General features: G+C 46.9%; 1 protein-coding gene across 2 annotated transcripts in view; it reads left to right on the forward strand.

The window, feature by feature from the left end:
- Positions 1–18,270, forward strand: part of alms1 (ALMS1 centrosome and basal body associated protein) — a 64,775-nt gene that overhangs the window by 14,180 nt on the left and 32,325 nt on the right. For both annotated transcript variants that reach the window (XM_048543489.2, XM_048543498.2), the window contains 5 exons: positions 1,455–1,581; positions 2,733–4,878; positions 9,706–9,850; positions 11,057–12,316; positions 12,887–13,017. In XM_048543489.2, the coding sequence (XP_048399446.2) occupies positions 1,455–1,581; positions 2,733–4,878; positions 9,706–9,850; positions 11,057–12,316; positions 12,887–13,017 (3,809 nt within the window). The remainder of the gene's footprint in view (positions 1–1,454; positions 1,582–2,732; positions 4,879–9,705; positions 9,851–11,056; positions 12,317–12,886; positions 13,018–18,270) is intronic.

Here is an 18,270-nt window from a genome sequence, read left to right on the forward strand (position 1 = left end):
GAGGACATGATAAGGATGTTTTCCAGATGATATTAAAAATCGACTGTGTTTGATTTCAATAAATTAGATGTAGACTGCAGGCAGACAGAATGTGGAATTCAATCTGGAAAAGTGTGAGCCGATGTACTTAGGGATTACCCAATAAACAGTGGGATAGTGGCATAGTGTGGATAGGGAAACGTGGATAGGGAGGTCCAGTGGTTAGCATTGCTGCTTCACAACACCAGGGACCTGGGTTCGATTCCAACCTCAGGCAGCTGTCTGTATGGTGTTTAAACGTTCTACCCCTGTCAGGGTGGGTTTCCTCTGGGTGCACTGGTTTCCTCTCTCAGCCCAGAGATGCACAGGTTTGTGGATTGGCTGTGCTAATTGCCCCGTAGTATCCAGGGATGTGCAGGCTAGGTGGATGTTTCATGGTAAATGCAAGGTTACTGGGATAGGGTAGGTCTGTGTGGAATGTATTCAGAGGGCCAGCGTGGACATGATGAGCCGAATGGCCTGCTTCTACACTGTAGGGATTCTCGTGAGAATTATAGAGCAACAGAGACATTTAGGAATGCATGTTCACAGATCCCTGAAGGTAGCAGAACAGGTTGATGAAGTGCATAAGAAATTATTTCCTTTATTGGAACATAGGCCTAGAATATAAAAGCAGGGAAATTCTAGAACTGTTGAAAGTATTATCATGTTGCACTTGGGAAACTGCATTGATACTTGAGCCCTGTCACTCCTGGGGCTGTTAAAGATTGAAATCAAATTGTTCAGTGTTTCCTAGTTTGACTGTCTGGGGGACTCAGCATTCTGTCTCTAGGTGAAACTTGCTTGGCACACCCACAGTGCCACCAGGCAATCTTAGGCATCTTCCCCCAGTGCTTGAACAAGGTAACAGTGTCAACACAACTCTCAATGACTTCCAGTAACTTGTTGTAAAAGTTCAGCATCTCCTTGTACAGTCCTTGGTTTAAAACCAAGATTTTGGATCACAATGCAAAATAAAGAAAAACCAAAACGCAACAGAAAAGCAAAATGCTGTGCAAGAATATTTGGAATACTGAGTAGTCTGGCAGCAGTTATGGAAGTGAAGAAAAGCAGAGTTAACCTTTCAGGTGTGTGACTGACAGAATTCATCAGTACTGTATATATGTGACCAATAAGTAATGTTTGTATGTGGCCAAAGCTCTGTGACCTCTGAGGGGAAGTGAAAAACCCATACTAACCTTTGGAGGTGTGCCAATTATTTGAAAAATTTCTCTCTGACCCCCTTAGACATTCAATGTGAGTCCAGGAGGCAACTCAAAATTCCTTCAAGGAGTGCTGAGTGTGACAAGGCTGACTTAATCTGGGCTCACAAAGGCCCTGAAGATTTTCGAATGATTTTTCATGAGGGGTGCTACATCTGTGAATAATCCTTTCAGTTGAGAATGCTGACAGTGCAATGTTGCTTTTCTCAACAGAGCTGCAGGGAAGCAGATTGTCTTCAGCTCCTCAGTTTTTGAACTCCTACCCCAATCAGAAGCAGGAAGAGGGAAAACTTTCCCACATGATCTTTCATCTCTCTCCAATGGAGTTTGCCCCTCTGAGGTAAGGTGTTTGCTCTCAAACTCTGCATTTTTGTTAGTGTAAAAATCTATTTCTTAACTAAGAAGAAAGCCAGAATGAGTTTACTTGTTTGGTGAAAGACGTGGGCAGTTGGCATAGGCTGGTTGATTTCAGACAGCAGATCAGAATCACTCAGCATAAAGTCATGATATTGTTTTTGCAGAAAAGTGTGGCATCTATGGGTGATGAAACATAGAATGTAGGTACAGGCTATTTGACCCTTTGAACTTGCTCCGCCATTCAATAAATTATAATGGCTGATCATCCAATGCAGAAACTTGTTTCTGCTTTCTCGCCTTGCCCTTTGATCCATTTAACTTCTGATCCCTTTGATCCTATCTCCTCCCTACCTCCTCACCTACACTCACCTTTACTGGCTCCATCCCCGCCCCTTTAACTTGTCTGTCTCCTCTCCACCTATCTTCTCCTTTATTTATCTTGTGTTCCAATCCTCTTGCAATAGAGCCCACATGTTGCTTGGTTCCAGAATTTCTTGCTCTGCTTGTCTGTTAACTTACTTCACTCCTTGTATGAGTGTACACGTATTTCTGAGCAGCAATGTTTAAATGTTGTGGACTTCTTACAAGATGTTTGCGTCTTCTATTCTGACTTCCAAAGTCAATAATTTCACACTTCACCCCCCTCAAAAAGTGTTGATCCTCCACCGGCTTCTTCATTCTACAGATTCCTGACTCCAACTTTGAAATACCCCTGATTGCATCCTGTCTGCTCTCGTCCTCAGCTCCTTCATTTCTCCAGCTTCTCAGTTTGTCCCCAGGCAGGTTCAGCTTCAGACGTAATCTCCCTGTTGCAAAGCTGCTTGAAAGCTCATGAAAGGTTGGTGTAGAACGCACAGATGAACCAGAAAAAGGAATAAAACCTTCTTGTAATCTGTCCCAAGGGGTATCCCAGATAAGGATTACACTATGTGCAAAGTGCACATGGGAGCTTTGGGGAGCTAATATAAAAAGTGACCTGTTCCCCTTCAGCATGGTGCACTCACCATATCATGCCTGAACCCAGTCATGTACATTGGCATTTCCTGAAAGAAGACAGTTCTATTTAAACTCACCCAACCAACACAATCTGCCACCCCAGTGAGACTCACCAATTTCTATTCTGTTCAATTTCAGGGGGAGCCCTGACTTATCTGGAGTATTGAGTGAGGGATACACCAGAGGCTTCCAAGGCAGCAACTTCCAGGAGATGGTAATACCCGAACCGTCTGCACACTGTGAGAGAAGCAGCCCCTCTCTGTCACAGCACCTGCTTGGACACAGCAGCAGTGTGGACTCCCTGTCACAACATTCCCTGACACCTCCTAGCCCAAGGTGGTCAGAGGCGACAGAAGATGAAGACTTCACTCGAGCAGAGAAGTACATTGGTGACCAGCGCTTCATGGAGCTTCCTAGCATCATGCCATCCATCAAAAGTGATGGATGCCAGCCACCATCAAGTGGAATAGACAGACCCCCTCTCTTTGAACACAAGTTACCTCTGGTTGGAGAATTGCCTGCTCCCCAAGTGCTGGAGGAGGCTGTTGAAATTCCCAGCAGCTCTGGCTCCAAGAGAGCAGCCGAACTGAGTGGGCCCCTTAATGATGACCAGAGGAGCAGCTTGGTGGCTGCAGAGGTTGTTAAACACGGTATTACAGCTCTTGAAAAGGAATGGGAGCCGAATGCCACTGAGCAGCCGCCCCTGAATTCCGAATCAGCTCTTGTTTCTCCAGAAGGCTCCAGCCCTGAGCACACCATGCCACATGAGCAGCCAACCCTGCCTGACCCCAGCACTGCCTGTCCAAATCCTCTTGGAAGTGGGAACTTGGCTCCATCAGACCCAGGCAGGCCCGAGGTTTCTCACACTTTGCTCTGTTCACAAGGGTGCCAGGTGAGCACGACCGGTCAAACAGCTAGCTCCGAAGCAGCAGGTTTGGAACATCAACCAAATCCCTCCTCTTTATCTGCTCCATCCAATGGCTTCATGTCAGGAGCTGGACCAGTGACTGCCTGCATGGAGCCCACCACCTCATCCTGTGGTAAGGTTGATACTGTCATTGAAGTCAAGGCCACAAGGAGTACAGACAGCAAGAGTGATGGCACAGCACTGTCTAGCTACAGCATAGAGCAGGAGCAGAAAGACAGCGAGCTCTCTCCCACTGTGTGCCCAGCAAATGTCACCGATTCCTCTTTCCTCACTTCTTTAGCTAACCCCGTCTGTCAGTCCACGCCAGCCGTTCCTTTGAATGCATCAGCCAAGGGCCTTGCTCAGTTGGGTCAGGCAAGGCGAGTGGCCAGTCGCCTCCTAGAAAGCCAGGCCCCTGCGGCTGGCATCTCCAAGGTTTCAGTGGAACCCTCATTTGGCAAGAAGGATTTGAGCAAGGCCAGTCGAAACACTGCTGCCTCCTCCACCAGGCGGGCCTGCCCGGGTGTCCTGCAGTCCATGCCTCCCCTGAGCTACATGGAGAAAGTTGGGGCTTGGGACATGCACCGTTGCCCAGGTGGCAAGCCAAACTTTGACAGCCTAGTGTTACATGGCATAAGAGGAGTGTCTCCCCGACAGAAGGCCTACAGTGCTGTTGCTGACTCTCTCAATGACATCCTGTCACGGATCAATGGGGCTCCGGTATCCACCTCTCTGCCAAAGCGGCGTATTGCAGCGACCTTTGGAATTGCCCACCTGCAGGCTGACAACCAACAGAGTACCCAGAGAACTGGCCAGAGCACCAATCATTTATCAGACACCGGCAGTGACCATCCTGTCAGGCCTGAGAGCCCAGCAGGTTTGAGGAGGATGTCACAACCAGTTGTGAGGAGAGGAAGCTTGGACGATGCCCCTCTTGGTGAAGCTGACTCATCACATTGCCACCTGAACCCGGACGGAGTGGCTGGCATTCACTCACTTGAGTCAGTCAGTGGCCTGGCTCAGTGCCTATCATCCCACCGCAGTGGAGCCAGCCCATCGATGCCGGAGGCCCGTCTCTCTTCCACCCCCACTGAGCAAAGGGAGAGCAGCAGCTCCAGGCAAACTGCAACATCTCTTGGACATGGTGCCACCTCACCTGGCCCTCACCCCTCAAGTGCCGCTGTCTGCCCTGAACGATTTAGTGCTGCCTCTCCACAAGATGAGCTCAACCTGCTGGGCAGCTCGCCGGAGAGCAGTCGGGCAGGTGTGTCAGGCCACTCGCTGACTAGCCTGGAAGTCGATAACTACGTTCCCGTTTGGACGCCATCACGGCTGACATCAGACGCTAACCAATTCAACGTGGAGGACAGGATACCGGTGGGTAGCTCAGCAAAGCAGCTCCTGGCTTTCCATTTCTGATCCGGAATGCAGCCCATCCTCCTATAATCAATTCATAGAGAGTCATAGATCTGTCAGAGCACAGAAACAGGCCCATCAGTCTATTGTATCCATGCTGGTCACCATTCTTATCCCATTGCCCAGCACTGGCCTTTAGCCTTGTATTACACTTTAAAATATGCTTCCAAGCTTTGAACTCCCCCAGCCTAGGGAAAAGACCTTTTCTATTCACCTTATCGATCCCCCTGAAACCTCAATAAGGTCACCCCTGAACCTTCTGTGTCTGTGCCCTTCCACAATCAATAATATGTATACATAAAACCACAGACTCCTCTATTCTTTAAATACCTTTTAGAATATTATCCTTTAAATTGTATAGCCTCTCCTTGATCCTCCTGTTGAAATGAAATACTTCATACTTGACGATACTCTGAAAAACATTTTGTCTGCCTTTCCACCAGCCTATCCATTTCTTGTGAAATCTATCAATAGTCTCGAGATTTCTTCATCTGAAAATTCTCAAATTATTCTCTACACTGTTAAGTCTAGTGCATTAACGCAGATCAAGAAAAGCAGTGTCCAAACAACAACCTCTACAGAACTTCACATATATTTGTTTGAAAATAACACATTAGCCACAACTCTGTTTTCTGTCACTCTGTGAACTTGGTTTCGATGTCACTGCGCCCCTTTCTTTCCATGTGTATTAATTTGCCTGAGAAACTTGCTGTTGGGCATGTTATCAGATGCCTTTTGCAAGTCTGTGTACCCCACATCGACTGCATTACCCATGTCAATTATGTCCGTTAACTTACTGAAAACCTCATTAGTTAAACATTATTTGCTATTAAGAAATTTGTTGCAGCTTTCCTTAATTAATGTACATTTGCCCAAGTGACAGTCAGTTTTATAAGAGTATAATTTCTAAAAGGCTTCCTTCACTGAGGTTAAACTGAGACGCCTGTAATTGCTAGATATATCTTCACATCTTTTTAAAGCAAGGGTGTGACTTTGCATTTATCCCCTGTAATACTGTGTCTGTCTTTGCAACTGAAATAGTCTCAGTAATTAATAATATCTCACATTGACTTCACAGCCTTCTGTTTTTAGAATTGTTCTGTTTAAAGCAGAGAAGATTAAGGGGAGATTTGATAGAAGCGTTCAAATATAAAAGGGATTTTTGAGGGGAGATAATGCAAAATCGTTTCCAGTGGGCTCAGAATTAAGGTGGTTGGCAAGAAGTGCAAAGGGGAGATTAGGATTTACATGGTGAGTTGTGATCTACACTTTGAGGAGGGTAAAAATGGGGAGTGTACAGGCCCAACATGTTCCCTTTACTTGAAATGTAGCAGCAACTGTGTAAGTAAAAAGTAGCTGCGTCCCTTCTTTGAAGGGTCAATAACAAGGGGGCACATTTGGAGTATTGTGTACAGTTCTGGTTGCCACACTGCAGGAAAGATATGGAGGCTTTGGAGATGGTGCAGTAGAGGTTTACCAGGATGTTGCCTGGATTGGAGTGTATTAGCTACAAGGAGAGGTTGGATAAACATGGATTGTTTTTGCTAGAGTGTTGGATCCTGAGGGGTAACCTGAGAGAACTATATCAAATTATGAGGGGCATGAACAGGGTGGATAGCCAGAATCTTTTTTCCCAAGGTGGAAATGTTAAGTACTGGAGTATATAGATTTATAGTGAGATGGGGGAAAGTTGAAAGGAGATATGCGAGAAAAGTTTTTACACAGAGCGCGATAGGTGACCAGAACCCTCAGCCAGGGGAGATGGTAGAAGCAGATACTTTTTAACAAAGTTTAAGAATTATGAACAGGTAGAGATTAGAGGGATGCAGGCAGATGGAGGTGAGTGTAGAATGACGTGGTCTGTACAGACTTGCTAGACCAAAGGGCCTGTTCCTGTGCTGAGATAACAAGGTGTAGAGCTGGATGAACAGAGCAGGCCAAGCAGCATCAGAGGAGCAGGAAGGCTGACATTTTGGGCCTCCTTCCTGCTCCTTTGATGCTGCTTGGCCTGCTGTGTTCATACAGCTGTACACCTTGTTATCTCAGATTCTCCAGCACATGCAGTTCCTTCTGTCTCTGTTCCTGTGCTGCACTGTTCTATGTTCTATAACCTTAAGATGAAAGCAAGAATAAGCTGAGTTTTGTGTCACCTGCACATTTTGAAAGTGTGCCCTGCACATCCAACTTAAAAACAATTTCACATAAGTCAGGAAAGGTAGTGGCCTTAGTTCCGACCCCTGAGAAACTCCACCGTGTACCCTTCTCAAGTTCAGTCTCTGTTATCTGTTACTTTTGGTTGCCACACTGCAGGAAAGATGTGGAGGCTTTGGAGACGGTGCAGTAGAGGTTTACCAGGATGTTGCCTGGATTGGAGTGTATTAGCTACAAGGAGAGGTTGGATAAACATGGATTGTTTTTGCTAGAGTGTTGGATCCTGAGGGGTAACCTGAGAGAACTATATCAAATTGAGGGGCATGAACAGGGTGGATAGCCAGAATCTTTTTTCCCAAGGTGGAAATGTTAAGTACTGTAGTATATAGATTTATAGTGAGATGGGGGAAAGTTTAAGGGAGATATGTGAGAAAAGTTTTTACACAGAGCGCGATAGGTGACAAGACTGTTAAATAATGTTTTAATCTACATTTTTTAGAAGTCCATATCCACTATATCAATTGCATTTCCCTTCCTGCAACTTGATGGGAAAAACTTTTATCAAATTAGTTCAAAATAAATGGCCCTTAATAAGTGAAAGCAGTCATCTAGACTGTGGTAATAAAATGTGAGGCTGGATGAACACAGCAGGCCAAGCAGCATCTCAGGAGCACAAAAGCTGACGTTTCGGGCCTAGACCCTTCATCAGAGAGGGGGATGGGGGGAGGGAACTGGAATAAATAGGGAGAGGGGGGAGGCGGACCGAAGATGGAGAGTAAAGAAGATAGGTGGAGAGAGTGTAGGTGGGGAGGTAGGGAGGGGATAGGTCAGTCCAGGGAAGACGGACAGGTCAAGGAGGTGGGATGAGGTTAGTAGGTAGCTGGGGGTGCGGCTTGGGGTGGGAGGAAGGGATGGGTGAGGGGAAGAACCGGTTAGGGAGGCAGAGACAGGTTGGACTGGTTTTGGGATGCAGTGGGTGCGGGGGAAGAGCTGGGCTGGTTGTGTGGCGCAGTGGGGGGAGGGGATGAACTGGGCTGGTTTAGGGATGCAGTAGGGGAAGGGGAGATTTTGAAACTGGTGAAGCCCATTCATTCCACATCAAGCAGAGGTTCACCTGCACATCTGCCAATGTGGTATACTGCATCCACTGTACCCGGTGCGGCTTCCTCTACATTGGGGAAACCAAGCGGAGGCTTGGGGACCGCTTTGCAGAACACCTCCGCTCAGTTCGCAACAAACAACTGCACCTCCCAGTCGCAAACCATTTCCACTCTCCCTCCCATTCTCTTGATGACATGTCCATCATGGGCCTCCTGCACTGCCACAATGATGCCACCCGAAGGTTGCAGGAACAGCAACTCATATTCCGCCTGGGAACCCTGCAGCCCAATGGTATCAATGTGGACTTCACCAGTTTCAAAATCTCCCCTTCCCCTACTGCATCCCTAAACCAGCCCAGTCCATCCCCTCCCCCCACTGCACCACACAACCAGCCCAGCTCTTCCCCCCCACCCACTGCATCCCAAAACCAGTCCAACCTGTCTCTGCCTCCCTAACCGGTTCTTCCTCTCACCCATCCCTTCCTCCCACCCCAAGCCGCACCCCCAGCTACCTACTAACCTCATCCCACCTCCTTGACCTGTCCATCTTCCCTGGACTGACCTATCCCCTCCCTACCTCCCCACCTGCACTCTCTCGACCTATCTTCTTTACTCTCCATCTTTGGTCCGCCTCCCCCTCTCTCCCTATTTATTCCAGTTCCCTCCCCCCATCCCCCTCTCTGATGAAGGGTCTAGGCCCGAAACGTCAGCTTTTGTGCTCCTGAGATGCTGCTTGGCCTGCTGTGTTCATCCAGCCTCACATTTTATTATCTTGGAATCTCCAGCATCCGCAGTTCCCATTATCTAGACTGTGGTTATAGATTTGGGATAGCGAAGACCCAAGTCAAGTAACTTTCCCAAAATCCCCAAATAAACTCAGTGTCCAGTCCTCCTATGCTGTATTCCGTCCATCATTCCTGACCCCAGGAACTCATCCCACTGGAAGAAACATGGGTATTATGATGCAGTACTTGCATTCACAGACAAGAAAGGCCTACACCAAATGGATTGCAGTGGTTCAAGAAGACAACTTGCCAGTACTTTCTCAAGGGCAGTTAGGGACGGGCAGTAAATGCTGACCCACATCTCAAGAATGAATATAAAAAGGCAGGCTCTGGAGAATCCAAGATAACAAAGTGTGGAGCTGGATGAACACAGCAGGCCAAGCAGCATCTCAGGAGCACAAAAGCTGACGTTTCGGGCCTAGACCCTTCATCAGAGAGGCCTGAAACATCAGCTTTTGTGCTCCTAAGATGCTGCTTGGCCTGCTGTGTTCATCCAGCTCCACACTTTGTTATCTTGGATTCTCCAGCATCCGCAGTTCCCATTATCTCTGATACAATTTTAGGCTCTGGGAAATATTGAGTGAGGATAATCTTAGACTTGTGATTGTCATGTCTGGCCATATTCTGGATTGCTGTGTGCCAGTAGGAATCACAGGGGAAAAGAGCATTTGCAAATTCATTTTGGGAGGCTGAGGGTGGAGTTGCATTTCATTTATGGCAGTTTCTGACATGTCGTGTTTTATGGTTTCTAGATCTATCTTCACAATCTGGGTATTAACCGATCTCCCAGCAGTATACTGGGGTCTAGAGTGCCTTCAAGACAAGTGGATTTTACTCTGATGGAGCTGAAAAAAGAGAGGGAGTCAGAGGCAACCAAAGGATTGCAAGATGCAGAAGGTAAGATCCTCTATATTACGTGGAGTGACTGCCTGTAACTGCTGTTGAAGGGAGGGAGGTTAGAATATCTGTGGTCATTGTGGAAGGGGAAGAGATTGGGTTGTCTGCATTCAGTGAGGGAAGAAGGAATGGAGGGAGACCGAAGGCTCTGGAAGCAGATAATGAGCTATTTCCAGAAATGTTTTGATAAGGTACTACATAAAAGGTTATTGTGCAGGTTAGGAGCTCATGCTACTGGTGTAATGTATTAATGTGGATTGAAAATGGGTTAACACAGTCAGGATTACTTAATCTTTTGCAGGTCGTAAAGACATAACTAGTTGAGTGCCACATGAGATAAGGCCCAAGGTCTGAGTTATTTACCATCTATATTAATTATTTGAAAGAGGGGGACAAAGTGTAATGTACAAATTTGCTGAAGATTCAAAAATAGGCGATAGCGTATTGTGGTGAGCAGATGAGAAATCTGCAAGGGGCAGGAGAAAAAATTGAAAATGCAAACTATTGTTCGGATAGAGAGAGACTTCCAAAAAATGCATTCCAGTGGGAACTGGCTATTATTGTACATGAAACACAAAAGGTTAGCATGCACTCGCAGCAAGTAATGAAGAAACAAATTGGAATTTGGCTTTAATGACAAGGAAGTTGCAGTTTATAACTTGGAAAGTCTTGTTACAACTGTACAGAGTATTGGTGAGGCTGCGCTTGGTGTACTCTATACAGTTGTGGCCCCTATACTTAAAAACAAAAGGTATACTGAATGGAGGCTGTTCAAAAGAGATTCACAAGGCAGATACCTGGGATGAAGGGTGTCGATTTATCAAGAACGGGGCTTTATTCACTGTACTTAGAAGAATGAGGGGTGATCACATTGAAACATTGAAGATTCTGAGGGGAAGGTAGGAAGAGTTTCTCCGGCAATTTCGGTTCTTGCTCCACATATCCAGCATTGCCACTTTTTATGTGATTTAAGATTTTGAGGGGGCTTGACAGGGTGGACGCGGAGTGGATGTTTCTTGCTGTAGAGACTGGCCAAAACCGTAGGGCACACTCACCTGTCTATAGCCCAAGTAGATTCCTTGCACTATCCTCACCATTTGCCTCATCACCTATTTTTGTACCATCTTCAAACTTGCTGACAGTGTATTTACTGCTTTCATTGTAGTTTCTTAATGTTGTTCCTTGATGTCCTTCTTTAAATTACAGGGCTATCTGCACTGGATCCTGTTTCGCGCTGCAGTTTTAGTTCTGATGGTCTGACCCACAGCACGTCCATTCCAGAGCACTGTGACCGAGGGCCAGACACTCTAATCAGTACTGACCTGTCACCAGGAGCTGCCCGGGAAGTTGTCACAGTAGACCCAGGCGGCAGCCAGTGCAGCTCCTCGCATCCTCCCACCAGCAGGCGCCTGTACCTCTCCAACCAATACCCAGCTCTCATGATGCCAGCCCTGGAGGACTCGGCCAGAGTAGAAAACCTAACCAGCCTTCAGCAGAAGGCACCACCAAGCCCGAGTTCTGAGTCTGTTTCCAGAAGTGTTGAATGGCTTTTAAGTGAATTTGAAAGTGCCCCCGATGCTATGGTCCGTGATCCTGCACCATTCTGTCCTTCCCACTCTGGAGGGGAGTTGCCTGCTTTATCTCCCGCGGAGGCTGGTGTACAGATGACCAGGGAGGGGGCGGAACCCATCCCTCCTCTCACTGAGAGCAGGATGCTCCCTTGCCCATACCGTGACCACCTTCCATGTTGCGAGGATCAATCCATTGGGTTGAAGACCCTCAGGGAGATCCGTGAGCTGCTGGGTGATACGGCAGTGTCTGTGACCAGCCAGCAAGACTCCTTGTCTGCAGAGGTTCCTGCAGAGAGGCCGGGCTGTAGCGAGCATGAGGCAGTGACCTTGTTGAATGTAGGTGATGGTGAATTCTTATCTCGGTGGGCAACCACAGTTGCACAGACCAAGAGCCCATTGGGAGAGGGACCTGGGACAGGACTGGGTAAAGTCCACAAGACACCTGCCACGGTCTGGCATACCAGCAGCATCACTGAGCGACTGTCGGAGACAGGAGAGTGTGAAGAACCTCTTGGTAGACGAGCTGTAACTGCAGGTGGAGAAAAGTTGACACAGCCAGCTTCCACCAGCCATGCAGGCAGAGCTGAACCTGAAGGGTGTAGCGGGGTGACTGCAGGCAGCTCAGGCACTGTGCCATCAGGACAGGGCTCTGGAAACTCCTTGAGCCCCAACACACTGACTACCCCTGAACAGGCAGAACCATCAGCAACCCCCCAACTCCCGAGTCAGCCCTGGGCACTCATCAAAGACAGCAGGACAGGAGGAGACCAAGAGGAAGACAACACAATGGACCCACTAGCTGCAAGGGTGGCTAAACTTCTCCAGGGCCAGAGATCTACAAGACAAGAAAGTAATTCCACCAAAGCAGGAAATAAAGAAAAAGATAGGACACAAGGTGAGAGAATCAGCAAGCAGCCTCAGAGATCCTCATATCCACTGCCTGTTCTGATATCAACAATGAGAAGGCTCCGCTGGGAGTGTTTGATGGGGACAGTATCGAGAGAGCTTTACTCTGCATCTAACCCCGTGCTGTCCCTCTGCTGGGAGTGTTTAGTGGGGACAGGGTAGAGGGACATTTACTTTCATTTTAAAAGGTAGAGTGTTTGATGGGGATCATGTGAAGAAGGTTTGTATGCAAATGTGACATTTAAAGACAATGGTGAGTGAGTAGAGAGCCAAATCAGATTAGATGACAACAAGGGGGAGAAAACTGATTGTCCATGGTTGTTTTCTGTGCTCGAGTGTTTGTAGTTCACAGCAGGAAATATATATTGCACACCCTTAGTGTGTGAGAATTGAAAGATACAGCAGTGAAATAAATGAAGTCTTTCAGTCATACAGTCTCAGAATAACACAAACAGTTTAATACTGTACTTGCGTCACAATGTGCCCAGTCTGTGGGTGGGAGGGCATTGGTGCTGAGAGCCGCAGTGAGCAGATCCTAACCACTTGTCCTTGTAATCAGATTGGGAGCAAAAGAAGCTGTTAATGCAACCACCCGACCCACTCTGGATCCTGGATGAAGAGGACAGGCGGAGGATTGAAGAAATCAAAGCAGAATTACTACAAGCATCTAAGAATCTCAAACATTCTGAGGTAGGAACGAGAAATTATCTCTTGTCCGTAACCTTGGCATTACTTTCAGTTTAAAAACAGTGTGGCTGAAGCTTTACTCTGTATCTAACCTCTTGCTAGCCCTATCCTGGGAGTATTTGGTGGAGACAGTGCAGAGAGAGCTCTGCTTTCAGTTTAAAAGAGTCGAGTGAGCTTTACTCTAGTCCAGATTTGATTTTTGATACTGCTGGAAATGATCTTTAAGAGTAATTTGCCTGTGAGTTGATGAAGTGATGCAAAGATAGTCCTTTAAATGTGTTCCTGGACTAATCAGCTTTCTGACCAACACTGTTCCTATCTGAGTCTGTTATCTCCATAGGCTCCTGTGTGGGAGCAAACTGAATGAACTGCTGTTAGCTAATGTTACAGTACTCAGTTTTCCAATGTCAGTCGTAAATATTAACTGAAGGAATGAATTGAATGGAACAAGCTGAGTTTTCTGCTTGTATTGTTACTCTGACCCGCACGAAGCCCTGAATCCATTTGTTATGAGCAATGTATGTTTAGATGCCCGTTAGTCAATAGAAAGCCACAAGCCTGGACCTGACCAGCACTGTCAGAGCTAGCCAGTGAAAGACAAGCATAATTGGATGGAGACAAAGGTTGACTACTGTTTACCACAAACAAATACTGCTGTTGCAGTTTATCGCATGGAGGGTAGGTACAATTTCTGCTCGTATGGTCCTGGATTCTTAATTCTATCCATTTCCACTCCATTTATCACATAACATTTTTGTTTCCTCAGTTCAATTCACTGCTACTCTAATCTCTAATCCCGCAGGGTAGTGTAGAAATGGTTCAATTATAGTACACACTGTTCTGTTGACTCAAGTTCATGAGTTGGTAACACATGATATCTCATGTTCAGCCTAAACGCTGTGCTACCTGATATTGTTTATGGTTTAATTCTGTCCACAGCCTTGCTCCTCCCTATCGTGTTCTTTCTGCTGTACCGGCCCTCCCTAACACATGCAGAAAGCTGCATTCTCCTTGTCTATTGTTGATCTCTTTTTCCCACCTGAAGGAATTGTGCTGTCAGAAACCTTGACCTCATGCTTTGCAGTTGCTTTGTGGAACTCCTTTGTTGCTCCATCTTCTAATTGCCTGTCACTCAAGCTGCTGAGAGTGGGGCAGTAAATGCCAGTTTTGCCAACAGTGCTCATGTCCCCTCACTTTCCCATAACAGCTTGTTGAAATATATTTTGGAAGATCTGAAATAATTTGATGCAGGCACATGTTTCCTGTGAGATCTACCATCACCTCCTGCTCAGTCTATAATCTGTGCTAACCATTCCTTTAGTAAATTGTAACAGCTGTGATTTCCTCCTGTTAGTCAGCCAGAGGCCCTGGATCAGCCCTGAACGCCTCCAGGGTATTAGAAAGCAAAAAGCATCATGTCCACACTAGGCCTGGCACCTGTTCAAGTTATACATGCACACATATGCATGCTGTCTCTCTGTCTGTCTCTCTCTCTCTCTCTCTCTCTCTCTCTCTCTCTCTCTCTCTGTCTCTCACACACACACACACACACACACACACACACACACACACACACACACACACACACACACACACACACACACACACACTGGAATGGGTGCATTGTGCATACATCTGTCGACGTGGATACATATCCATATACATTTACACAAACACACAGAAATATAGCCATGCAGAGCAACAGTACAGTCGGATAAAAACATGCAAGCACATATTGCTCATGTTAGAACATAGAACATAGAACATAGAACAGTACAGCACAGAACAGGCCCTTCAGCCTACAATGTTGTGCCGACCATTGATCCTCATGTATGCACCCTCAAATTTCTGTGACCATATACATGTCCAGCAGTCTCTTAAATGACCCCAATGACCTTGCTTCCACAACTGCTGCTGGCAACGCATTCCATGCTCTCACAACTCTCTGCGTAAAGAACCTGCCTCTGACATCCCCTCTATACTTTCCACCAACCAGCTTAAAGCTATGACCCCTCGTGCTAGCCATTTCTGCCCTGGGAAATAGTCTCTGGCTATCAACTCTATCTATGCCTCTCATTATCTTGTATACCTCAATTAGGTCCCCTCTCCTCCTCCTTTTCTCCAATGAAAAGAGACCGAGCTCAGTCAACCTCTCTTCATAAGATAAGCCCTCCAGTCCAGGCAGCATCCTGGTAAACCTCCTCTGAACCCTCTCCAAAGCATCCACATCTTTCCTATAATAGGGCGCCCAGAACTGGACGCAGTATTCCAAGTGCGGTCTAACCAAAGTTTTATAGAGCTGCAACAAGATCTCACGACTCTTAAACTCAATCCCCCTGTTAATGAAAGCCAAAACACCATATGCTTTCTTAACAACCCTGTCCACTTGGGTGGCCATTTTAAGGGATCTATGTATCTGCACACCAAGATCCCTCTGTTCCTCCACGCTGCCAAGAATCCTATCCTTAATCCTGTACTCAGCTTTCAAATTCGACCTTCCAAAATGCATCACCTCGCATTTATCCAGGTTGAACTCCATCTGCCACCTCTCAGCCCATCTCTGCATCCTGTCAATGTCCCGCTGCAGCCTACAACAGCCCTCTACACTGTCAACGACACCTCCGACCTTTGTGTCGTCTGCAAACTTGCTGACCCATCCTTCAATTCCCTCGTCCAAGTCATTAATAAAAATTACAAACAGTAGAGGCCCAAGGACAGAGCCCTGTGGAACTCCACTCACCACTGACTTCCAGGCAGAATATTTTCCTTCTACTACCACTCGCTGTCTTCTGTTGGCCAGCCAATTCTGTATCCAAGCAGCTAAGTTCCCCTGTATCCCATTCCTCCTGACCTTCTGAATGAGCTTACCATGGGGAACCTTATCAAATGCCTTACTGAAGTCCATATACACCACATCCACAGCTCGACCCTCATCAACCTTTCTAGTCACATCCTCAAAAAACTCGATAAGGTTTGTGAGGCATGACCTACCCCTCACAAAGCCGTGTTGACTGTATTTGATCAAGCCATGCTCTTCCAGATGGTCATAAATCTTATCCCTCAGAATCCTTTCTAACACCTTGCAGACGACAGACGTGAGACTTACCGGTCTATAATTGCCGGGGATTTCCCTATTTCCTTTCTTGAAGAGAGGAATTCCATTTGCCTCTCTCCAGTCCTCAGGTACGACTCCAGTGGAGAGTGAGGATGCAAAGATCTTCGCAAGTGGCGAAGCAATTGCATTTCTCGCTTCCCAAAGCAGCCGAGGACAAATCTGATCCGGGCCTGGCGACTTGTCAATCTTAATGTTTGACAAAATTTTCAGCACATCAGCTTCGTCTATCTCTATCCATTCCAGCATGCACACCTGCTCTTCAAAGGTTTCATTCACTACAAAGTTCGTTTCTTTTGTAAAGACAGAAGCAAAAAACTCATTTAGGGCTTCCCCTACCTCCTCAGGCTCCACACACAAGTTCCCTATGCTATCCCTGATCGGCCCTACTCTTTCTTTGACCATTCTCTTATTCCTCACGTAAGTGTAAAATGCCTTTGTGTTTTCCCGGATTCCTTCTGCCAAGCCTTTCTCGTGCCCCCTCCTGGCTCTCCTCAGACCATTTTTGAGCTCCTTCCTTGCCTGCATGTAATCCTCTCTAGCTGAACTTGACCCTAGCTTCCTCCACCTTATGTAAGCTACCTTCTTCCTTTTCACTAGATGCTCCACCGCTCTCGTCATCCAAGGTTCCTTAATCTTACCCCTTCTTGCCTGTCTCAGAGGGACATATTTACTCATCACTCCCAACAACTGTTCCTTAAACCGTCTCCACATGTCTATAGTTCCCTTACCATGGAACAACTGCTCCCAGTCCATGCTTCCTAACTCATGTCTAATCGCATCATAGTTTCCTCTTCCCCAATTAAATATCCTCCCATTTTGCCTAATCCTCTCCTTCTCCATAGCTATGTAGAATGTGAGGCAGTTATGGTCACTATCACCAAAATGCTCTCCCACCACAAGATCTGATACCTGCCCCGGCTCGTTTCCGAGCACCAAGTCTAGAATGGCCTCTCCCCTCGTCGGCCTGTCAACATACTGCGTTAGGAAACCCTCCTGAACACACCTTACAAAAACAGCTCCATTCAAATCTTCTGCTCGAAGGAGGTTCCAATCAATATTAGGAAAGTTAAAGTCACCCATTACAACAACCCTACTGCGTGCACACTTTTCCAAAATCTGTCGACCTATGCTTTCTTCAATCTCCCTGCTGCTATTGGGGGGCCTGTAGTAAACCCCTAACGAGGTGACTACTCCCTTGCTGTTCCTAATTTCCACCCGTACTGACTCAGTAGGCAGATCTTCCTCGACAAAGGAAGCTTCTGTAGCTGTGATACCCTCTCTCTGATTAGTAGTGCTACACCCCCTCCTCTTTTTCCCCCCTCCCTATTCTTTTTAAATGTTCTAAACCCTGGAACATCCAGCAACCATTCCTGCCCATGAGAAACCCATGTCTCTGTTATGGCCACAACATCATAGCACCAGGTACTGATCCATGCTCTAAGTTCATCACTTTTATTCCTGATACTCCTTGCATTAAAGCAAACACACTTTAACCGATCCCTTGGTTCCTTCCCAGGAAAATGCTTCCCACTAGCTGGTCTACCTCTTGCTACTGCCTCACCTGCATCAACGCTCACCTCTGGTATACAGCTCAGGTTCCCACCCCCCTGCCATACTAGTTTAAACCCTCTCGAACTACTCGAGCAAACCTTCCACCCAGGACATTGGCCCCCTTCCAGTTCAGATGCAACCCGTCCTTCTTGTACAGGTCCCACCTTCCCCAGAAGGCATCCCAATTATCAACATATCTGAAGCCCTCCCTCCTACACCAGCTGCGTAGCCACGTGTTCAGCTGCGCCCGCTCCCTGTTCCTCACCTCGCTATCTCGTGGCACCGGTAGTAAACCAGAGAACACTACTCTGTTCGTCCTGCTCTGCAGCTTCCATCCTAACTCCCTGAAATCACTTTTTATATCCTCAAACCTATTTCTGGCTATATCATTTGTGCCAATATGTAACACGATTTCTGGCTGTTCGCCCTCCCCTTTTAGAACTTTATACACCCGATCGGAGACGTCCCGGACCCTGGCACCAGGGAGGCAACATACCTTCCGGGAATCCCGATCTTGCCCACAAAATCTCCTGTCGAGTCCCCTACCATGAGTACTTTTCTATTCTGCCCCCTTCCCTTCTTTGCCACAG

The sequence above is a fragment of the Stegostoma tigrinum genome, chromosome 1 (assembly GCF_030684315.1).
Source record: "Stegostoma tigrinum isolate sSteTig4 chromosome 1, sSteTig4.hap1, whole genome shotgun sequence".
Lineage (NCBI taxonomy): Eukaryota > Metazoa > Chordata > Chondrichthyes > Orectolobiformes > Stegostomatidae > Stegostoma > Stegostoma tigrinum.